Source organism: Rhinatrema bivittatum, chromosome 3 (assembly GCF_901001135.1).
Source record: "Rhinatrema bivittatum chromosome 3, aRhiBiv1.1, whole genome shotgun sequence".
In the NCBI taxonomy this organism is placed as follows: domain Eukaryota; kingdom Metazoa; phylum Chordata; class Amphibia; order Gymnophiona; family Rhinatrematidae; genus Rhinatrema; species Rhinatrema bivittatum.
Window position 1 is genome coordinate 584961084 of NC_042617.1, and position 24699 is coordinate 584985782.

The following is a 24699-nucleotide window of genomic DNA, read 5'->3' on the forward strand; positions in this document are numbered from 1 at the left end:
CTCAGGCTGAACTCACCTGCACTGCTTCTTCTCTCTCCTCTACGTCACCAGCACATGAGGTATCCAAATGCCACTGGAGAGAAAAACATAGCTCCTGGTTCCTATTTTGATGGCTCTTTTCTGCGACCTTTTAACTAACATAAAACCAATTATTCTTTTTCTCATTCATGGAAGTGTGCCAAGCCTGGTATTCTTTAGAGAACCATAATTAGAAAACCAGAGAAAGGCAGACTGATGCTCTTAAAATTCTCATTTTCATACTTTTGTGTAGAAAGATAGGTAGTTTGGGTGCCTGCAGTTTCAGTGGTTTGGCTTCTGCTGACCTGAGGAACCCCTGAGCACACAGAACTCACAATGGCCCACTCCTTCCGTCTGGTTTGCAGGGTAATAAATTCTATTCATTTGCATCGGTTCTGACCAGACTTCCTAGGAATACAGCCTGGAGTGATTCTAGCATTTTTTATTTGTATCAGAGTACAATATGTTTTTCATGATCCACAGATCTGGCAGCTGAACATCAAGCTGAAAGGAAAGCAGCACAGGCTCTTTAGCTTCAAAGGTCTGCTGCTAAAGCATCACGTATAAACTGTAAAGTGCGTCTGTAGATGAAGGAATCCTTCTTCTTTGGCTTACAGCTATTCAGATGATTAACCTCCACAGGAATCAGGTCTCCTATGCCCAAATCTGAAAGAGAAGCAAAGGGTTAATGAAGCGATGTCATAATCTAGGAAACAATAGCTCGGCCAGCCTTAAATTAGCCCTGGGTGCCATGTTGCATTGGTCAACACAATGCCTGGCAAATGTGTCCGTTAGACATCGTCCATACACAGCCAGATTCACATTCTCTGACAGCCATTGGCATCTCAAGGCTTTATGACGTCAAGGCTTGTGCTGCTGTCTGCTCACCACAGAGTGACAGGCAGAGGCACCTCAAGCAGCAAAGCAGACTGATAAGGGAACGCAAAGTGCGGGACAGAGGCATATCCCAAAGAAAAAGCAACAAATTATGGCCTTAAAGGTCATTAAGGCTCTACATAATGAGGGAAATATTCAAAAACATGGGTGCTGGTAAAACAGCATTTTACCCGTGGAAATGGGCTTTTTGAAAATTGCCAGCACCTCACATAATTTTACTTGCATTGTTTAGAGGTGTTCCCACAAGCAGGATAAGGTCAGGGGGAGGCAATAACATGCACAGTTTTGGCCAGAAAATGTACCCGCAGAAAAAAGCTGGCCCAGATCTCAGTGAGTCCTTTTACCTTTTGCAATATTATCTTTATAGTTTTGCTTTGATTATTGGTGCAAACCCTACCCATTCCGTTTGCAGCAGTGAAAGCTGCTTTATTATTGTTCGTATAATATGTATCAATAATGGAACAAGGGATGCTTTAGGTACCTGCTGAGTCCATGGGTACAACATGCAGTTTCACCATGCTGCCTATTCGTGTTGGTAATGTTTCTGCAAAACTCAGCACTTTCAAGTTCTTGTCCTTGGTTAATGTCAGAAACTCATCATTCAATTTTTTCAGTGCTGGAGAATCTTGAAAAGCAAGAAGAGACAATGCGATGCCTGTTATGATGACTTAAGCCATTAGAAGGCTTTCTACGACTATTAATCCAAACTACCTTTGCTCTTCTTGATGCAAAGTACTGAGTGTAAAAAGTGAGTGCGACTACATTAAAGGCTTTGAATACAGTCATATGATTATAAAAAGCTTAAGTATTGAATTTCACTAGCCTTATTGGTGGAGTCCGGGTCTGTGCCAACAGCTGGTATTCTATAAAATGTAAAAATAAATGTTTCCTACAACTACTCAGATTTACTATTTATATTGTGCTGGGGTTCTCAACATGGTTTTGGCAGCCTGCCAACATACCATTAAGACTATCCACTATGAATCTGCATGAGATATTTGCATACATTGGGGCTGAAGCTAAGTCACTTGCTCATACAATGAATGGTAGACAGAGGACTCACACCAGGGCTTCCCACGACACAGCTCTTGGACGTGTCCACTACCTTATGCCGTTAGCCTCTCCACCGTCTGTCCCTCTTTCCCATGGATAAAAGGTAATATTCAAAATATTCAATGGCTAGTTACCTGAATAAGATAGCTTTCTAAAAACTGCACTCCCTCCCCATGGATAAAAGTACGCGACTTGTTCCACAATGCATATACTTTTATCCGCATTGAGTGGAGGCATTTCCAGGGGTGGGGAGGGCAACATGCACAGTTTTGCATTTTCAAAATCCCAAAGAGCACTGAATTTCAAGGGAAAAAGAATCTGCAGAAAAAGCAGAACTGATGCAAAGTCTATGGGGAAAATCAAAGAGGACATTTGAAAATTGCCCTCATGATGTTCTCCTTGGATTGACAACATGAACCATGGAGAAGACTCCTACTGGGGTATGGGAGTGGTTTGCTCAGGCTGCAAGGCAAGGGAAAACAATGGCTAGGAACTATAGGGGCGAAGCTTTTGCCAAAGAAAGCACTGAAATGATCTGCCATGGGGTGACTAAAGAACTGGATCAGGGAAGAGCACTCGATGTAATTTACTTGGATTTTAGTAAAACTTTTGATTCAGTCCCACACAGAAGACTCATCAACAAAATGAGAAGCTTGGGAGTCAGCTCCAAGGTGTTGATGTGGATTACAGACTGGTTAACGGATAGAAGACAACAGGTGAAGGAAAATTAGTTTCTTACCTGATAATTTTCGTTCCTGTAGTACCAAGGATCAGTCCAGGACACCTGGGTTGTGACTCCGCACCAGTAGATGGAGACAGATTAAAACTTGTGGGCGGAGCCATATATAAGCCCCTGTGCCAGTCACAGCCCCTCAGTCATACGTAATGTCAAAGTAGAAAATCCAAAAGCCAACATAGCTAACTATAGAAATTCACTAAGAAAACCAAAAAACAACTACAACACCCCTACAGGAAAACAGACTCCCCAACCGGGAGAGCGAACAAAACAAGGGGTCAGCGTATTAAAAAACAACAATGAGCGGACTCTCCGTTACTATAGCGCAATACTGCGGGCGGGATCCTGGACTGATCCTTGGTACTACAGGAACGAAAATTATCAGGTAAGAAACTAATTTTCCTTTCCCTGTACGTACCAGGATCAGTCCAGGACACCTGGGATGTACCAGAGCTAAGTTACCGAGGGTGGGAAGCAGAGAGTCCCGCTCGGAGTACCCTCTCTCCAAATCCCCCAGCATGAGCAGCCTGAACATCCAACCGGTAATGTTTAATGAATGTATGCAACGATTTCCAGGTAGCCGCCCTACAAATCTCTTGAGGCGATACCTGAGAAAATTCCGCCCAAGACGCAGCATGAGACCTCGTTGAATGAGCACGAAGATCCACCGGCGGTGATTTACCGCGCAAAATGTACGCGGAACCAATGGCCTCCTTGAGCCAACGGGCGATCGTCGTGCGGGACGCAGCAGAACCTTTCTTTGGACCCGATGTCAACACAAACAGATGATCCGTCAACCGAAAAGAATTTGTGACCTCTAGATAGCGAAGAAGAGACCTCCGCACATCTAGCTTTCTCAAGTCCCTTGATTTCGGGTCAGAAGACTCCCCTACCGCAAAAGAAGGAAGTTCAACTGATTGATTCAAATGAAAAGCCGATACGACCTTAGGCAGAAAAGATGGAACGGTCCGCAAGGAAACCCCCGAATCGGAAATGCGCAAGAAGGGCTCCCTACAGGACAAAGCCTGCAACTCGGAAACTCGACGAGCGGACGCAATCGCTATCAGGAATACAGTCTTCAACGTGAGATCTTTGATCGTAGACCGCTTAAGAGGCTCAAACGGAGCTGAGCATAAGGCCGAGAGCACCCAGTTGAGGTTCCAAGATGGACAAGGGAACCGCAAAGGAGGACGGAGGTGTTTCGCTCCCCTAAGAAAACGGGAAATATCAGGGTGGAGAGCCAGGGAGACTCCCCTGACTTTACCACGCAAACAACCAAGCGCCGACACTTGGACCCGTAGGGAACTGCATGCTAAACCTTTGGCCAGCCCAGCCTGGAGAAAAGCCAAAATATCAGGAATAGTAGCGGAAGTGGGATCCAGACCCCGCTCTACGCACCACTCTTCAAAAACTACCCAGACTCTAACATAAGCCAGAGATGTAGACTGCTTCCTGGATCTCAGCAATGTGGCAACTACCGCATCTGAGTAACCTTTGCGCTTCAAACGATTCCTCTCAAAAGCCATGCCGCGAGACAGAAGTGATCCGCATCCTCTAAACAGACGGGGCCCTGACGAAGGAGCCCCGGAAACCCCTGTAGACGAAGGGGCGGCGCCACCGACAATTGGATCAGATCCGCAAACCACGGACGGCGCGGCCATTCCGGCGCCACCATGATCACGTTGGACGGGTGCAATTCTATGCGCCGCAGGATTTTGCCGATCATGGGCCACGGTGGGAACACATACAGTAGCACCTCCGCTGGCCAGGGAAGAGCTAACGCGTCGACCCCTTCTGCTCCTCTTTCTCGTCGACGACTGAAAAATCTCGGAGCTTTTGAGTTGTGCCACGTGGCCATCAGGTCCATGTGGGGCGTTCCCCAAGTCCTGCAAATGAGAAGAAACGCTTCTTCCGCCAGCTCCCACTCTCCCGGATCCAGGTGGTGCCGGCTGAGGAAGTCCGCCTGGACATTGTCGACTCCTGCTATGTGAGACGCAGCGAGATCGCTGAGATGCCGCTCTGCCCAGGCCATCAAGGAACGCGCTTCCTCCGCTACTTGAGGGCTTTTCGTCCCGCCCTGGCGATTGATGTAAGCCACGGTGGTAGCGTTGTCCGACAATACTCGGATCGCCTTTCCTCGTACGAGGGGTAGAAAAGCTTGCAATGCCAGACGGACCGCCCTGGACTCTAGGCGGTTGATAGACCACCGGGTCTGATCTTCTGACCACAGACCTTGAACCGATTTCCCTTGGCAGACTGCACCCCAACCGGAAAGACTGGCATCTGTGGTCACCACTGTCCAGTTGGGAAGGAGAAGAGATACTCCACAGGAGAGATGTTTGGAGTCCAGCCACCAGCTCAGGCTGGAGCGCGCCTGACTGTCGAGATGCAGTGGAAGATAAAATTCCTCTGAAATCGGTTTCCAGCGGGAAAGCAATGAAAACTGCAGCGGCCGTAGGTGAGCGAATGCCCAAGGGACTAACGCCAGCGTGGAGGCCATAGATCCGAGAACTGTCAGGTAATCGCAGACTCGCGGACGGTGCTGAGACAAAAGCCGTCGCACCTGAGACTGTAATTTGCATATCCGTTCCTGAGAGAGAATCACTCTGCCTCGTTTTGTGTCGAAGACGGCTCCTAGATACTCCAAGGACTGAGTGGGTTCCAGATGACTCTTGTTGTAGTTGACCACCCAGCCCAGGGACTGCAAGAATTGAAGCACCTTGGCTACCGCCTGCCGACACAAGCTCTCTGACTTCGCCCGAATCAGCCAATCGTTGAGGTAAGGGTGAACCAGGAGGCCTTCCCGACGTAAGTGCGCCGCCACCACCACCATCACTTTCGTGAATGTCCGAGGCGCTGTCGCCAGGCCGAACGGAAGAGCCCGGAACTGGAAGTGTCTTCCCAGAATGCAAAACCGTAGGAACCGCTGGAACGCTGGTTGGATGCCCACATGAAGGTATGCTTCTGTGAGATCTAGTGACGCAAGGAATTCTCCTGGCCGCACTGACGCAATCACCGAACGAATGGTCTCCATCTTGAAGTGAGGGACCCGAAGGCATCTGTTGACTCCTTTGAGATCCAGAATGGGTCGGAAAGTGCCATCTTTCTTGGGAACTATGAAGTAAATGGAATAACGGCCCTTGCCGTACTGATCGGCCGGAACCGGAGAGATGGCCCCCAAGCTTTCTAGTCTTCGAATGGTATCTAGCACCGCCGCTTTCTTCTTGGGATCTTTGCAGGGCGAGACCAGGAATTTGTCCACTGGGATGCGAGCAAAATCTAACTCGTAACCGTGTCTTATCACATTGAGGACCCACTGATCCGACGTAATGCTGGCCCATTCCTCGAGGAACAAGGATAGACGCGCCCCCACGTTTGGGACAACGTGCTGAGGACGCAAGGAGGGATGGGCCGGCCGAACTTCATTGCGAAGGCTTGGACCCCGCACCCGACGGGGCTCCTCCTTGCCTGCCAAAACGTTTGCCTCGAAAGGACTGCTGCCAGTGAGTGTTCCGAGAAGAGGACGGTCTATAAGAGGACCCGGTGGATCTTTGTGGCCTGGATTTTCGGGATCCTCGGAAACGAGCTCTGCTGGAAAAAGAAGAGCGCGCCCGGGCCCTATCCTCTGGCAGCTTAAACGCTCGGTTCTCACCTAGAGAAACCATTAAGTCATCTAACTCCTTTCCGAACAGCAATTTCCCTTTAAAGGGTAACGCCCCGAGGTGAGCCTTGGACGAACCATCCGCCGCCCAGTTGCGTAGCCAAAGAAGACGGCGTGCCGACACCGCTGCTACCATGGACCTAGCTGAAGTGCGTAAAAGATCATGGAGCGCATCAGCCCCATATGCAATAGCCGCTTCCAACCTATCTGCTTGGGAAGCCTCCTCCGGAGAGAGATCCGCATTAGCGTGCAATACTTGGGCCCAGCGCAGACTAGCACGCATAGCAAAGTTCGTGCAAATGGCAGCTCGTACTCCTAGGGCGGAAACCTCAAAAATCTTTTTGAGTTGAACCTCCAACTTTCGGTCCTGAATATCCCGGAGGGCTGTTGCTCCCATGACCGGGATGGTAGACCTCTTCGTGACAGCGGAGACCGCCGCATCCACCTTCGGGAGTCTGAGGAGTTCCAACGCCTCCTCCGGTAAAGGGTAGAGCTTATCCATGGCTTTGCTGACTTTCAAACCCAGCTCCGGAGTATCCCATTCCTTGAAGAGGATATCCGTGGATGAGAAATGAAAAGGGAAGGCGACCGCCGGCCCTGTGAGGCCGAGCAAAACGGGATCCATGTTCGCCTCCTGGCGGACCACCACTGGGGGAGCCTCAATCCCCAGCTCCTGGAGAATGGCTGGGATGAGAGGTGACAGTTCCTCTCTGCGGAATAGCCGCACCACCTTGGGGTCATCCCCGTCTAAGGCCTGTGCACCTTTCCCTGCACTAGGCTGTGCCGTTGCATCCGGTGCTGCCGTCCCGGCCCCCATCAGGGGCTCTTCGGAGGCCTCCGTATCCGTCCCGGGGGAATCCTCGGAATCCGATTCCTGCGGCAGCCCCCGGGGAAGCCGCTTCCCTCGGGACGAACTCTGGGCGATCTCCGCACCCTTCCTGGCCTTCTTTTTCCGAGGCGGGGACTTGCGGATAGCAGTACGCGAGACATCCCCCCGTATGCGCTTGCTGCGCTTATATCTGAGGACTTTGCGCAGTAACAGCGCAAAGGCCTCAGAAAATTCTCCGGAACCCGCTGAATCGCTACTCGAGTCCCCCGGGGACCGAATCCCCTCCGAGGGGACCTCCCTCGCTTTGTCACGCTGCGGGGAAAGCGCTGGAGGTAGAGACGAAGCCCCCACTGTCTCTCTGGAAATTTCCCGGCCCGTGGCCAAAATGGCTGCCACTCCCGCGCTAAGCGGGAACAGCTCCTGAGGAGTGACAGAGGGGCCCCCACCTCGCGGCGGCGGCGATCGCGCGACCCGGGACTGAGCTCTCCGAGGTGCTGCTGAGGTGCCCTCATCACCCGGGACACAAGCCGAACAAAGGCTGTCCCGGGAGAGACGCGCGCGCGCCGAGCCGCAGGCCCTGCACTGCGAACCGCGAGGCATGCCGGCGAACGCGGGAAAACAGAGACGCGAACAGAAAATTCACCTCAGAGGAAAAAAATTCAAACTAATCAAAACGGCGCAATTCGGCGACCTCCCCCCTTCAGGCGACGCCCCCCACCGACCGAAACGGAACGGCAACGCCAAGGAACAGAGAGCCGCAAAAAAATAAAAGTAAAACTTTTTTTTTTTTACAGAAAAAAGCGCTGTCCCTGGTTCTGAAAGCCCTATTTCCTGCAGGGGTGAGTGAACCAGGCTCCCTGGTGTCACCCCTGACGCTGCCACTAGCTCAGCCGGGTCCTCAACCCTGGCAGCGGCCTCGACCGGGGGAGGGTAGTCCCCTCAGGACCTCTCAACTCCCCTGGGAGGCAGGGCAACCGGGAAAGAATTAAAAGGAAACCCAATTTAGCCCAGAACAAATAGACCTAACAAAAAACTAATTCAAAAAACCAAACCTGACAAACACCAGAATCAGGTCAGGAAGGGCTGTGACTGGACCTGCACCATCTACTGGAGACAGAGTAAGACTGAGGGGCTGTGACTGGCACAGAGGCTTATATATGGCTCCGCCCACAAGTTTTAATCTGTCTCCATCTACTGGTGCGGAGTCACAACCCAGGTGTCCTGGACTGATCCTGGTACGTACAGGGAATGGTAAATAGAGCCTACTCTGAAGAGAGAATGGTGTTAAGTGGAGTGCCACAGGGATTGGTGTTGGGACCAGTTCTGTTCAACATCTTTGTGAGTGAATTGCAAAAGGGATAGAAGGTAAAGCTTGTCTATTTGCGGATGATACTAAGATCTGCAACAGAGTGGACATGCCGGAAGGAGTACAGAGAATGAGACAGGATTTAAGGAAGCTGGAAGAGTGGTCGAACATATGGCAGCTGGGATTCAATGCCAAGAAATGCAGAGTCATGCATCTGGGGCGTGGTAATCCAAAAGAACTATATGCGTTGGGGGGTGAAGGGCTCGGAGCAGGAGAGAGACCTTGGGGTGATAGTGTCTAACAACCTGAAGTCCACAAAGCAGTGTGACACGGTGATAGCCAAAGCCAGAAGAATGCTGGGCTGCACAGAGAGAGGAATATCGAGTAAGAAAAGGGAAGTGATTATCCCCTTGTACAGGTCCTTGGTGAGGCCTCACCTGGAGTACTATTTTCAGTTCTGGAGACCGTATCTCAAAGGAGACAGAGACAGGATGGAGGCGGTTCAGAGAAGGGCGACCAAAATGGTGGGTGGTCTCCATCGAATGACTTATGAGGAGAGATTGAAGAACCTGAATATGTATACACTGGAGGAAAGGAGGAGCAGGGGTGATATAATTCAAACTTTCAGATACTTGAAAGGTTTTAATGATCCATGGTCGGCAACAAACCTTTTCCATTCAAAACAGTTTAGTAGAACTAGGGGTCATGATTTGAAACTCCAGGGAGGAAGTGGTGAAGACTAAAACTGTGAAGGATTTCAAAGGGGCATGGGATAAATCACTGTGGATCCCTAAAAGGCTAGAGGATGGGACTAAATAAAAAAGCTAAATCTAAGAGAAACATGGGGGTAACCTGCACGGAGCAGCAGTTACTACCCTTAAGAGAAATATGGGGGTTACCTGCAAGAAGCGGCAGCTACTACCTTGGGAAGCTTGTTGGGCAGACTAGATGGACCATTTTGGTCTTTTACTGCCGTCATTACTATGTTACTATGATTCCTTTCCAGCCCTCAAGTGGCTAGAAATCTCAGTGTGCCTAGTGCGGCCATCACAAGAGAAGAATGCCTTTTTGCTTTATAAAAAAGAAATAAAATAAAGTTAAAAAAGAGGAGAAAAACAGCACAAAACAGTTTTAACAGCCATTTTTTAAACCTTACAATATAAGCAAATAGAATAACTAAAGTACTACTTTAAAATAAAACATCAAATGTGTCATTTTCTTTTAATTCTGTATTTTGACAAACATATGAAGCGTGGTTAAGAATTTCCATGCAGAACCTACCCTTACTGAGCTCCTTCACTTCCACGGAGGGAAAAAGGAGATACCGTGCACTAACGGAATATTCTGCTAGCTGGGAGCCATGGTGGGGTACACTATAGAAAGTTATTCCTCGTGTGTTCTCCACAATTGCTTGCAGCTCTGGGCTCCTGGAAGCATCCAATAGCATCTTTTTGACTAACAGACCTGCATCACAAAAATTCATTTATACAGTGATGTGAAACATAGTGAGGTTAGTATCCTGGTTATATTGCTTGCAGAAAGAGAAGAGATGGCAAGAGATAGAATGAGAATGCGTATTTGTGCGTGTGCGTGGTGAAGAGAGATTTGGTGAAAAGTGGAAGGAGACAGGAACACATTGTCATGTTAACAGAACCTCAGGTGCTTTATATTTGGTTCATGAATCACACAGGACCTTTCACTCCTGAAGGTAGAGGAGGTCTATCAGGTAACTAGGATGGCACTTTAACAACTTTTTCTTTAAGGGAAACTTCCTTGTATCTGGTTTTAAAAAAAGAACCCACATACTATTTTCCCATTCCCTCTTTCTCACATGTTCTCTTATCTAATGATTCTAAATGGGAAATTCAAACCCTGCTTCCTTTTTTGCTGTGACTAAACCGCATGAGGTCACATGAGCATAAATATTTTTCACTCTTGGCTCAGCAGCAGGTAGAAGACAGTTCTGCAGTTGGACACCTGAACGATCTATTGACTGCTGCCATGACAGGCTCTTCCACCAATTCTGCCACCTTATTCTCTAAGTAATTATGTGTTTTAAAAAAGCAGAGTTGCTTACCTATAACAGGTTTTTTCCTAGGACAGCAGGATGTTAGTCCTCACACGAGTGACATCATCGGATGGAGCCTGGCATAGAAAACTTATGTCAAAGTTTCTGTAACTGACTAGGCACACTGAACATACCCAGCATGCCCAATACCACACGGGGTCCCTCTTCAGTCTTATAATATAGAAATATACAAATTTGAAATAATGAGAAACCCAACTCTGCGGGGTGGCAGGCAGGTTTAATGAGGACTAACATCCTGTTGTCCTAGGAGAACACCTGTTACAGGTAAATCAACTCTGCTTATTCATAGAAACATAGAAATGACGGCAGAAGACGACCAAATGGCCCATCCAGTCTGCCCAGCAAGCTTCACACTTTTTTTTTCTTCTCATACTTATCTGTTTCTCTTGGCTCTTATTAACCTTTTGGTTCTATTTCCCTTCCACCCCCACCCTTAATGTAGAGAGCAGTATTGGAACTGCATCTAAGTGAAATATCTAGCTGAATTAGTTAGGGGTAGTAACCGCCGCAATAAGCAAGCTACACCCATGCTTATTTGTTTACCCAGACTATGTAATTCAGTCCTTGTTGTTGTTGTCTGTATATAGATCCACTTTTCTTCATTCCCCCTGCCATTGAAGCAGAGAGCTATGCTGGATATGCATCAAGTATCGGTCTTCCTCTCCTGCCATTGAAGCAGAGAGCTATGCGTGAAGTATCAGTCTTCCTCCCCTGCAGTTGAAGCAGAGAGCTATGCTGGATATGCGTGAAGTATCAGTTTTTCTTCTCCCCTGCTGTTGAAGCAGAGAGCTTTGCTGGATATGCGTGAAGTATCAGACTTATTTGGTTTAGGGTAGTAACCGCCGTAAAAAGCAAGCTACTCCCTGCTTTTTTGTGAATGCAAATCCTTTTTTCCACATTTCCTCTTGCCTTTGAAGTTTAGAGCAATGTTGGAGTCGTATTAACCATGTGTATGTTTATTGAATAAGGTTCTTATCTCCCGGTAGTAGCCGTCATTCCCGCGAGCCACCCACTCTTCATTCACGTCCTCTAGACGTAATGGATCCACAGTGTTTATCCTACGCCCCTTTGAAGTCCTTCACAGTTCTGGTCTTCACCACTTCCGCCGGAAGGGCATTCCAGGCATCCACCACCTTCTCCGTGAAGAAATACTTCCTGACATTGGTACTGAGTCTTCTTTCCTGGAGCTTCAAATCGTGACCTCTGGTTCTGTTGATTTTTTTCCGACGGAAAAGGTTTGTCGTTGTCTTTGGATCATTAAAACCTTTCAAGTATCTGAAAGTCTGTATCATATCACCTCTGCTTCTCCTTTCCTCCAGGGTGTACATATTTAGATTCTTCAATCTTTCCTCAAAAGTCATTCGATGAAGACCCTCCACCTTTTTGGTCGCCCTTCTCTGGACCGCCTCCATCTTGTCTCTGTTCATTTGGAGATTCTGTCTCCAGAACTGAGCACAGTACTCCAGGTGAGGCCTCATCAAGGACCTGTACAAGGGGATAATCACTTCCCTTTTCTTACTCGATATTCCTCTCTCTATGCAGCCCAGCATTCTTCTGGCTTTAGCTATCGCCTTGTCACAATGTTTCCCCGACTTCAGATCATTAGACACCATCACCCCAAGGTCTCTCTCCTGCTCCGTGCACATCAGCCTTTCTCCCCCCATCGAATACAGTTCATTCGGATTTCCACTCCCCATATGCATGACTCTGCACTTCTTGGCATTGAATCTCAGCTGCCATATCTTCAACCACTCTTCCAGCTTCCTTAAATCCAGTCTCATTGTCTCCACGCCTTCCGGCGTGTCTACTCTGTTGCAGATCTTAGTGTCATCCGCGAAGAGGCAAACCTTACCTTCTATCCCTTCTGCAATGTTGCTCACAAAGATATTGAACAGGACCGGTCCCAACATCGATCCTTGCGCTACACCGCTTAAAACCACTCTCTCTTCAGAGAGAGTGCCATTTACCATCACACATTGTCTTCTGTCCGTCAACCAGTTTGCAATCCAGGCCACCACCTCGGCACTCACTCCTAAGCTTCTCATTTTATTGATCAGTCTCCTATGCGGGACCGTATCAAAAGCTTTGCTGAAATCCAAGTAGATGACATCGAGTGCTCTTCCTCGATCCAATTCCTTGGTTACCCAGTCAAAAAAGTAAATCAGATTTGTCTGACAGGATCTTCCCCTGGTGAATCCATGCTGCCTCTGGTCCAGCAATCCTCCTTGGAGTAGTTTTGCGTATTTTTCCTCTAATAATTATCTAAAATTTGATTGTATTATGACCACTACTGCCTAGTGGCTCCATTACTGTTATGTCTTGCAGCAGATCCTGCATTCCAGTGAAATCTAGATCTAATGTAGCCCCCCCCTTTCATTGATTCTTAGACCAGTTGTTCCAAGAAGCAGTCATTTATGGTGTCTAGAAACTTAACCTCCATATCATACCCCAAAGAGGCATTCACCCAATGAACATTAGGGTAATTGAAATCCTTCATTATTACAGTGTTTTCATGTTTAGTAGTCTATCTAATCTGTTAGTCTCTGATTCTAATCCTACCTATACTGGACACCTTTTGAGGTCATTAAGAGGTGTCCACTGCAGGTAAGATCAGAATCTGACAATTCACCTGGTAGGCTTGATGGACCCTTAGTCTGACCCAGTATGGCATACCTTAAGAACATTTTCTAGTTCACCCTAATCTCATTGCATTCAATCACTAGTTCTCCTCTTTTCTGTACAGTTCATGCCCATGGACCCATTAACATCAGATTTAATTGACTATAAATGTAACATGCAAGTGCAAATTGAGCATCTTTCTGCAACCAAAAGTCCTAAATCCCTCTCACGGTGAATCAAGAACATGAAATATTTGTAATGGGCACTTCCATTTCAATAAAAAGTACAGCAGTTGAATAGAAATTAAATTACAGTAAACTGTATTGCTTTGAGTAGAAATAGTAACATTTTATCCAATGTATTTAAATTCAATAGCATGTCTGAACTGAACAGGCTGTTAAAGCTGGCATTCGCAGTTCTCTCATAAGTGTGATCTGTGGCAAATTGTTCTAGGCTGAAGAGCAAGGGCTTACCTCCCATGCTGTGTGACACCCATATTATTGGCCTGTCCCCGACGCCTGCATCTTTCAGCTTTCTCAGCAGCTCATTGCTCCTGTATGCGATGGATTTCCTGCCAATGAAGACAGACATGGAAAGCGAAGAGTGCTCACACACATAAAACGTCCTCAGAAACATGCAAAGCATGGTGCGACCCAAGCTGAAGAAGCTGACGTACAGTCAGGGGGATCTCACAGCTTCCTTTTCTGCACTCATCTCACACACATTACAACAGTGATGTCATCAGCTCTGAACCAGGGGATTCATTTTGACCGGTGCTTAGAGTTTGGAAGCATAGTCTTATTCTTATTTTCAAAATTACAGTATGATCATACATGGCAAGAAGTCAAATGTAAATAGAAAAGTAGGCACAAGAGTGACTGTCTTGCTGACAGTAATCATGGGTGCTGTGGAGGTTAGTAGCAACAGAAATACACATTGCAGCTCCCTAAACAAGAGTTCACAGTTTTACATTTGAGTTACGTGAGCAGGCACTAGTACAGGGCAGAGAGTGCAGAGATTCCCCACATCCTCTGCCACTACTCAGTTTACCTGTAGCTCTCTTCAGGACACTTTGCTCTCCAGTCGCTGAGGTGGGTATCGTACTCCACGGATATAATTCTGAGAGCAGGGCAATCTGCTGCTAGCCACGTCTATATCAAAAGCAAATTGACGCAAAATCATACACAGGGCCTCATTTCAATGGGTCACATTTAGGCATAGGCAACACAGGCACGTGCCTGTGGCGTCCAAAAACTATTTCTGCTAAGCCACAGGACAGAAAATGAACAATTTGGCTTTTGGTGTTGCAGCATGAAACAGGACACAGAATTTCTGATGGGACTGGGGGATTTGCAACTCAAGCCTGGGAATCTCATGGTCAGAAAATTGCTCTTGGGTCTGATCCTGTCAAGTCTGAAGGGCACTTTCACCTTACTGGACAATATCTTGCAGCCTTGCAGGCTGAATTTTTCATAAAGGAAATGTGAAACTACAAAGGACAGCACCTGTGCACCTTTACGTGAACGCATAGCATCAGGACATCCAGGCCCCAGCTGTTCTTCACAATGTGAGAGAGAAAGTCAGTCACTCTTTTTAGGCTTGCCAGTTTCTTTTCCTTTCTTTCAGATACGTCAGAGTAAAACCTTGGACTGGTTCTGTCCCAGAGGAACAAAGCCAGTGACCAGTGGTTGCTCAATTATTAATCATTTAGGCAACATAAGTGGGTCCTGTTTTGCATTGCACAGTTGTATATTTCCCACCTGCGGCTGCTCTTACCTTGGGCCAGCATGCCGTATAATCTTCTTCCTCCTGGGAAGCTCCTGCCTCCAGGGCTGCATCACTGTCCTGCTGCCGCCATGTTTTAAATGCTGCTCCCAAAAGACCATGAACAAACAGGACATCTGCTTTCACGGGCTGACTAGCAGTAGGAAGAAAAATTAAAAACATGCGAAACACATTACTGTGAGGTTGGATTAAAATGGGAACAAAATCAAGGTACTAGACCTATATCCAGAGGCGCAGCCAAGGATGGGCCTTCGAGGCCCATGACCTTTAATTTTTGGTTCAGGCCCCCACCCCTAGCAGCAGGATCATGTGCATCATGTGTGCATCATCATGTGCATCATGAAAATTCTTTTTCACTCAACGCACAATTAAACTCTGGAATTTGTTGCCAGAGGATGTGGTTAGTGCAGTTAGTGTAGCTGGGTTCAAAAAAGGATTGGATAAGTTCTTGGAGGAACATAAGAAAATGCCATACTGGGTCAGACCAAGGGTCCATCAAGCCCAGCATCCTGTTTCCAACAGTGGCCAATCCAGGCCATAAGAACCTGGCAAGTACCCAAAACCTAAGTCTATTCCATGTTACCATTGCTAATGGCAGTGGCTATTCTCTAAGTGAACTTAATAGCAGGTAATGGACTTCTCCTCCAAGAACTTATCCAATCCTTTTTTAAACACAGCTATACTAACTGCACTAACCACATTCTCTGGCAACAAATTCCAGAGTTTAATAGGAAAATTAGGTTCTTACCTTTGCTAATTTTCATTCCAGTAGTACCATGGATCAGTCCAGACAGCTGGGTTATGCCTCCCCTCCAGCAGATGGAGTCAGAGAGAAAACTGAAAGCACCCCCTAGATATACTGGTGTGCCTCCTGCGGTCCTTCAGTATATGTGATATCAAAGCAGAAGCACTACACACAAAGTCCTTCCACAAAAAATTTTTTTTTTTTTTTTTTTTTTAAAACAGTGACCAGATCAAGTAGCCACGTCCTTGAAACAGGTAAAAAAAACCAGAAACAACAAACAGGACACCACAAGTGTACAACAAGAACGCTATAAAATAGCAACCGGCCCCATGACACTGAGGCGACCGACACAAGACAGAAAACTGCAATGAAAACGACAGACTACGAGCGGACTCCCAGAAGCACCAAGGGCGGGCGTCTGGACTGATCCATGGTACTACTGGAATGAAAATTAGCAAAGGTAAGAACCTAATTTTCCTTTCCCAGTACGTACCAGGATCAGTCCAGACAGCTGGGATGTACCCGAGCCGCCTTAACTGGGGTGGGACCCTGAGAGTCCCGCTCGAATCACACTGCTCCCAAAGGACTCTGCAGGAGGTCCCCGGACATCCAGGCGATAATGCCTGGAAAAAGTATGCCAGGATTTCCATGTGGCCGCCCTGCATATCTCTTGGCACGAAACCAAGTGATTCTCTGCCCATGAAGTCGCTTGAGAACGCAGAGAATGAGCCTTAAGTCCAGCGGGAACAGGCTTACCACAGCCAACATACGTGGACGCAATAGCACTTTTCAACCAGCGTGCAATCGTAGCTTTGGACGCTTGAAGACCCTTCCTGGGTCCACTCCACAACACGAAAAGGTGATCTGACTTTCTAAAGTCATTCGTAACCTCCAAATAGCGTAAGAGAATCCGACGGACATCCAAACGCCTCAAGTCCCGACCCTGAGCAGACTGTAGGTCCTCGTCCGAAAAGGAAGGTAATTCCACCGTTTGGTTGACATGAAACGTGGAAACCACCTTAGGTAGGAAGGAAGGAACAGTTCGTAGGGAAACCCCGGACGCCGAAATGCGCAAAAACGGTTCCCTGCAAGAGAGAGCCTGAAGCTCCGACACCCGACGAGCCGAGGAAATGGCGACAAGGAAAACAGTCTTAAGGGTGAGATCCTTCAAAGAAGCCGCCTTAAGAGGTTCAAACGGAGCCACACACAAACCGCGGAGTACCAAGTTCAAGTTCCAAGACGGACAGGGAAGCCTGACGGGAGGACGCAAGTTTCTAACCCCTCGCAAAAAACGAGCCACATCTGGATGACTCGCAAGGGAAGAACCTTCGACCTTGCCCCTCAAGCAGCCCAAAGCCGCCACCTGAACTCGAAGCGAATTATACGCCAACCCCTTCTTCAATCCATCCTGTAAGAACATAAGGATATCCGCCACTGACGAACGTCTGGCCGACGTACCTGCCGTGTCACACCAATCATGGAAAACCTTCCAAACCCTCGCGTAGGCGAGAGTAGTGGAAGATCGACGCGCCCGAAGGAGAGTAGACACCACCGCGTCCGAATAACCTCTCTTCTTCAACCGCTTCCTCTCAAAAGCCAAGCCGCCAGACAAAAACGATCCGCCAGATCGAAAAATACTGGACCCTGCCGAAGGAGATTGGGAAGATGACCGAGACGCAGTGGGCCGTCGACTGCCAAGTTGACCAGATCCGCGAACCACGGGCGCCGCGGCCATTCCGGAGCCACGAGAATCACCGGACCGTGATGGGACTCTATGCGCCTTAGCACTTTCCCCACCAGCGGCCACGGAGGGAACACATAAAGAAGAATGTGACGAGGCCACGGAAGGGCTAGCGCGTCCACCCCTTCTGACGCGTGCTCCCTTCTCCGACTGAAGAAGCGTGCCGCCTTTGCATTTTGACGAGTCGCCATGAGGTCCAAGCGCGGAGTCCCCCAACGCCGCGCGATGAGAGCCATCGCTTCCAACGAGATCTCCCATTCTCCTGGATCTAGGTGCTGCCGGCTGAGGTAATCCGCCTGAACGTTGTCCACGCCGGCGATGTGGGTGGCCGCGAGACGCTCTATGTGCCTTTCCGCCCAGGACATCAACAGCGCCGCCTCGGACGCTACTGCTTGGCTTTTCGTGCCTCCTTGTCGATTTATGTACGCCACTGTGGTCGCATTGTCCGACAGAACTCTTACTGCTCGTCCGCGTACCAGCGGAAGGAGACAACGCAAGGCCAGGCGGACCGCTCTGGTCTCCAAGTGGTTTATGGACCAAGTCGCCTGGAGTGCTGACCAGGTGCCCTGGACTGCACGGGACTGGCAGACCGCACCCCAGCCCGACAGGCTGGCATCCGTCGTCACCACCAACCAAGACGGGGGTTCGAGGTCCACCCCCTGTAGGAGATTGGCCGGAATCAACCACCAAGAGAGACTGGAGCGAGCCGGCTCCAGCAAAGGCAATTCCATCCCGTACTCCTCCGAGCGGGGATCCCAGCGAGATAGAAGCGCTCTTTGTAACGGACGCATATGCGCAAAAGCCCATTGTACCATTTCCATAGTAGACACCATATGACCAATGACTTGTAAATAATCCCAGACCGTGGGAATCTCGAGCTCTAACAGACGTCGTACCTGAGTCATGAGATTGAGCATGCGTTGCTGCGGAAGAAAAACCTTGCCCATCAAGGTGTCGAACCGAGCTCCCAGGAACTCCAGCTGTTGGGTTGGTTCGAGTCTGCTCTTCGCGAAGTTGACTACCCAACCCAACCTCTGCAGCTGGCGCACCACTAAGGAGACCGCCCGGGTGCATGCCTCGTGCGACTTCGCTCGAATGAGCCAATCGTCGAGATAGGGATGTACCAGGACGCCTTGCCGGCGGAGGGAAGCCGCTACCACCACGAGAACTTTGGTGAACACCCTCGGCGCGGTGGCCAACCCGAAGGGGAGGGCGCAAAACTGGTAGTGGTCCCCCATTACCATGAACCTCAAGTACCTTTGATGCCGTTCTCTTATTCCGATGTGCAGATAGGCCTCTGTCAGATCCAAAGAAGCCAAGAATTCTCCCTTGTGGACGGCCGCAATAACAGACCGGAGGGTCTCCATCCGGAAGCGGGGCACACGCAACGCCTTGTTTACTCCCTTGAGATCCAGAATGGGTCGGAAGGTGCCCTCCTTCTTGGGCACCAGGAAGTATATGGAATACCGACCCGTCCTGAGCTGGTCCCAGGGAACCGGAACCACCGCCCCCAGAGCCTGTAGATGGGCGACCGTTTGGGCTATAGCTACCTGTTTTTCTACGGGCCCGCACGGCGATACCAGGAAGAGATCCCGGAGGGGACGTACAAAATCCAACTCGTAGCCGTACCGAACCACGTCGAGGACCCATTGATCCGAAGTAATTGCGGCCCACTCCTCCCAGAACCGGGACAACCGACCTCCGATAACGGGCACGGAGGAGTGGGCCCGCGCACCTTCATTGTGCGGGCTTGATGGCAGGAAAGCCTTGGGAAGAGCCTCCACGTAGAGGCCTCCTGCCACGAAAGGAAGAAGAAGACCAGGCCTGGGATCTCGTCGTCTGCTGCCGCTGGGAGAAGGAACCTCCTCTTCCCCCACGGAAACGCCTTTGTCCACGAAAGCGAGCCCTGGCGTTACCAAACGACCGAGGTTGCCGAGGCTTATCCTCCGGCAGCTTGTAAACCTTGTTGTCACCCAGATCCTTAATGAGCTGGTCCAGCTCGTCGCCGAACAGCAACTTGCCCTTAAAGGGAAAGGAACCTAACCTCGCCTTGGAGGTGGCATCCGCCGACCAACGACGGAGCCACAGCAACCTCCTGGCTGAGACCGCCGAGGACATAATACGAGCCGATGTGCGCAACAAGTCATACAAGGCATCCGCTGTATAAGCGACCGCCGCTTCAACACAATTCGCCTGCTCAGCCTCACCCGGAGGTAGCTCCTGCATGGTCAGCAGCTGTTGAACCCAGCGGAGGTTGGCCCTCTGTACAAGGCTGCTGCAAGCCGCCGCTCGGACCCCCAGTGCCGCCACATCAAAAATACGCTTTAATAAGACCTCAAGCTTGCGGTCTTGGAGGTCCTTCAGCGCTATACCCCCCCGTCACGGGGATAGTCGTATGCTTGACCACAGCCGTGACAGCCGAATCTACCGCGGGTGTCTTCAACAGTTCCAAAGAATCCTTAGGTAAGGGATATAACTTTTCCATGGCTCGATTCACGCGCAGGGAAGCCTCTGGCAGTTCCCATTCCTTCGAGACAATCTGCAGCACCTTGTGATGGAAAGGAAAAGTCTGAGGAGGGGCCCGAAGCCCTGCCATCGCGATATCCCCCGTGGACGAGTCCGCCTCTTGAGGCGGCGTCGTTAACTCTAGCTCCTGCAGCACGTGGAGAATAAGGGCACTTAACTCCTCCTTAGCAAATAGACGGAGCACCTGAGGGTCATCCCCCTCTACGGACCCCTGCTCGTCCGTCGTTAGCAAATCCGGAGCCCCCGGGGACTCTGGAGCGGCCCCTGTATCGCTCAGGTCCTCAGCTCCCCCCCCCCGCGGGCGGGGAGCCGTAGCCCCGGCAGACCCCACCCCCGGAGGACTCCCCTGGGGTAGGGGAGACTTTTTGGGCACCTTCGGGGGAGGGGGCACCTCCAGCTCCCAGCCGGACTCTGCCTGTAAAAACGCCTTGTGCATTAAAAGCACAAACTCCGACGAAAAAGGCACTGACCTTTTAAAACCTTTCTTCGGGGCATCCGCTGAGGGGGGGCCTCGAGGCGACCCCACATCGGGCTGAGAGCGCGGGCTGCGTGCGTCCGGCGAGGGGGGAGGGGAGTTCTCCTCCTCCGAAGCTGAAAAATCCTCCTGCCGCGTGGCCAAGATGGCCGCCGCACTCCTCCCCGAGGGAGGAGGGGCCGAAGACCGGCTTCCTGAGGCGCTGCTTTGCCGCGACGCAGAGGGGCGAGGAGAGCGGCTGCGGGCAGCGCTCGGCCCCCCCGAGGGTCCCTCGCCCCCGGGAAGACATCGGGGGCAGAGACCCTCGCGGGAGAGTCGCGCCCCCGCCTCCCCACATGTCTGGCAAGCCGAGGATCGCGGCATCCTAGGAGTGAGCCCTGAAGCCCTGAAGTGACGGCGAAAATGGCGCCAAAAAAAAACAAACTCTGGTGAGCAGAAATTCGGAAGCTAACACGCGCCGGGTGGACTAGCCACCCCCTCCGGGGTCCGAAAGGGCACGGGCAGGCTTTTTGTTCGGGGTTAAGCAGGGGAGCTCACTGCCTGTCCCCAACAGGTCTTAAATGACTCTTCAGATTGACTTTTTTTTTTTTTTTTTTTTTAAACCCCCTTCAGGGCCAAATCCCTGGTATGGGGGGGGAGGGTGACCGGCCCACCGGTAAACTCTCCCCCAGCCCCACGGACACTCTATCCCGGGAAGAAGAGGAGGGTATGACCCTCCGAGCCTGCCCCACACTTAACCACTAAACTCGCAGCGCAAGACAATTAACAAAGACAAACAGGCAGACAGAGGACAGAAAAGACGAACCAATTGATCTAGTCCCTTGTCTCCCCCTTTTCTTTTTTTTTTTTTTTTTTTTCCAGTACCAAGAAACTGACCAGACCAGAACCGCAGGTTATGCCTCTCAATCTGCTGGAGTCAGAGAATATACTGAAGGACCGCAGGAGGCACACCAGTATATCTAGGGGGTGCTTTCAGTTTTCTCTCTGACTCCATCTGCTGGAGGGGAGGCATAACCCAGCTGTCTGGACTGATCCTGGTACGTACTGGGAATGTGCGTTGAGTAAATAAGAACTTTCTCCGATTAGTTTTAAATGTGCCCCATGCTAACTTCATGGAGTGCCCCCTAGTCTTTCTCCTATCCGAAAGAGTAAATAACCGATTCATATCTACCCGTTCTAGACCTCTCATGATTTTAAACACCTCTATCATATCCCCCCTCAGTCGTCTCTTCTCCAAGCTGAAAAGTCCTAACCTTTTTAGTCTTTCCTCATAGGGGAGTTGTTCCATTCCCTTTATCATTTTGGTAGCCCTTCTCTGTACCTTCTCCATCGCAATTATATCTTTTTTGAGATGCGGCGACCAGAATTGTACACAGTATTCAAGGTGCGGTCTCACCATGGAGCGATACAGAGGCATTATGACATTTTCCGTTTTATTCATCATTCCTTTTCTAATAATTCCCAACATTCTGTTTGCTTTTTTGACTGCCGCAGCACACTGCACCGACGATTTCAATGTGTTATCCACTATGACACCTAGATCTCTTTCTTGGGTTGTAGCACCTAATATGGAACCCAACATTGTGTAATTATAGCATGGGTTATTTTTCCCTATATGCATCACCTTGCACTTATCCACATTAAATTTCATCTGCCATTTGGATGCCCAATTTTCCAGTCTCACAAGGTCTTCCTGCAATTTATCACAATCTGCTTGTGATTTAACTACTCTGAACAATTTTGTGTCATCTGCAAATTTGATTATCTCACTCGTCGTATTTCTTTCCAGATCATTTATAAATATATTGAACAGTAAGGGTCCCAATACAGATCCCTGAGGCACTCCACTGTCCTCTCCCTTCCACTGAGAAAATTATCCATTTAATCCTACTCTCTGTTTCCTGTCTTTTAGCCAGTTTGCAATCCACGAAAGGACATCGCCACCTATCCCATGACTTTTTACTTTTCCTAGAAGCCTCTCATGAGGAACTTTGTCAAACGCCTTCTGAAAATCCAAGTATACTATATCTACCGGTTCACCTTTATCCACATGTTTATTAACTCCTTCAAAAAAGTGAAGCAGATTTGTGAGGCAAGACTTGCCCTGGGTAAAGCCATGCTGACTTTGTTCCATTAAACCATGTCTTTCTATATGTTATGTGATTTTGATGTTTAGAACACTTTCCATTATTTTTCCTGGCACTGAAGTCAGGCTAACCGGTCTGTAGTTTCCCGGATCGCCCCTGGAGCCCTTTTTAAATATTGGGGTTACATTTGCTATCCTCCAGTCTTCAGGTACAATGGATGATTTTAATGATAAGTTACAAATTTTTACTAATAGGTCTGAAATTTCATTTTTTAGTTCCTTCAGAACTCTGGGGTGTATACCATCCGGTCCAGGTGATTTACTACTCTTCAGTTTGTCAATCAGGCCTACCACATCTTCTAGGTTCACCGTGATTTGATTCAGTCCATCTGAATCATTACCCATGAAAACCTTCTCCATTAATGGCTATTAATCAATTAATGGCTTCTCCATTAATGGCTATTAATCAATTTTACTTAGGGAATAGCCACTGCTATTAATTGCATCAGTAGCATGGGATCTTCTTAGTGTTTGGGTAATTGTCAGGTTCTTGTGGCCTGGTTTTGGTCTCTGTTGGAAACAGGATGCTGGGCTTGATGGACCCTTGATCTGACCCAGCATGGCAATTTCTTATGTTCTTATGTAGGAGTTAGAAGGCCTAGAGGCACTGAAATCATAGCCAGTCCATGATCCCCTGTGAATTAAGAACATAAGATTCTAAAGAAAATGAAACCAGCTTTCCACCCCACCGACATATTACCTACTAAGACTCTTCTCACAATACGTTCTACAATAGCAAAACCTATTGCAAAGATTCTTAACAAATCCATCACCACAGGCATAGTTCCTTCTATACTTAAACATGCTATCATTACTCCAATGATAAAAAAATCTAACCTAGATTCATCTGATCCAGCAAACTTTCGTCCAGTATCAAACCTTCCCTTCCTCTCAAAGATTATGGAAAGAGTCATCAACAAACAATTATCTGATTATTTAGATGATCATCAAATACTCTTTCCATCTCAATATGGGTTCAGAAAGTACCACAGCACGGAAACACTTTTGATATCTCTTTCTGAGGTGCTACTAAAAGCTTTAGATGCTGGCAAATCATACCTCATCGCCCTTCTTGATATATCAGCGGCTTTCGACACGGTAAACCACAACACTCTTATTACCCGTCTTTCTGAAATAGGTATCTTGGGATCAGCTTTACTATGGTTTCAGTCATTCCTGAGCAATAGAACATACAGCGTTAGATGTGGACGAAGTGAATCCAAGCCAAGAAACCTCTCTCAAGGAGTCCCCCAAGGATCTTCTCTCTCCTCCACATTGTTCAATGTTTACCTTACACCGCTATGCCGGCTACTCTCTAAATTGGGTCTTCAACACTTCATCTACGCAGATGATGTTCAAATACTCATACCTATAACCAGCACAATCACAAATGCACTGAATACCTGGAAGGTAGCTTTATTAGAAATTAAAACTATCCTCACAGACAACCAATTGGCTATAAATACCAATAAAACTGAACTTATCATAATTTCACCTCCAAAAAATACAATACTGATCAACTCTGATATTGCTCAAAACAACTCCACTATTTCACAACAAGTACGCAGCCTTGGTATCATCATTGACAGCAATCTCACATTTAAAAAATTCATCGCGGATACGGTAAAAAATGGTTTCTTTAAGCTATTTACGCTTAAACGGATTAAATCTCTATTATACCAATATGATTTCCGCACAGTTTTACAAGCAACTATTTTATCAAAGATTGATTACTGCAATGCTCTGTTACTGGGTCTACCCAAAGCCACCATTCAACCTTTGCAAATGCTACAAAATGCAGCTGCCCGCATTATCACCGACACAAGCCGCCATGATCACATCACTCCAGCTCTTCAGTCTTTGCACTGGCTACCTGTGGCTTACAGGATAATTTATAAATCTATGTCGCTGATACACAAAGCCATTCAAAACAGAGAAATGCTCTGGTTTACAGATGAACTACAATTCAAAACGTCTTCCCGCCCAACGAGACTCCAGAATTTAGCCAAACTAAATATCCCAGCACCCAATCTGACTAAACTCTCTAGCACAAAAGATCGATCTTTCATCATT

At 48.6% G+C, this 24699-nt stretch overlaps 1 protein-coding gene across 9 annotated transcripts in view; it reads right to left on the bottom strand.

The window, feature by feature from the left end:
- Positions 1 to 445: 445 nt before the first annotated feature.
- The window catches only part of SERAC1 (serine active site containing 1), a 140780-nt gene continuing 116526 nt past the window's right edge, over positions 446 to 24699 (bottom strand). For 8 of the 9 annotated variants that reach the window (XM_029596668.1, XM_029596664.1, XM_029596667.1 and 5 more), the window contains 6 exons: positions 14985 to 15126; positions 14259 to 14359; positions 13682 to 13779; positions 9782 to 9964; positions 1397 to 1540; positions 446 to 684 (listed from right to left, as the gene is read on the bottom strand). In XM_029596668.1, coding sequence (XP_029452528.1) covers positions 554 to 684; positions 1397 to 1540; positions 9782 to 9964; positions 13682 to 13779; positions 14259 to 14359; positions 14985 to 15126 — 799 coding nt within the window. In that variant the 3' untranslated portion in view covers positions 446 to 553. The remainder of the gene's footprint in view (positions 685 to 1396; positions 1541 to 9781; positions 9965 to 13681; positions 13780 to 14258; positions 14360 to 14984; positions 15127 to 24699) is intronic. The other variant, XM_029596665.1, reaches the window with a different exon arrangement.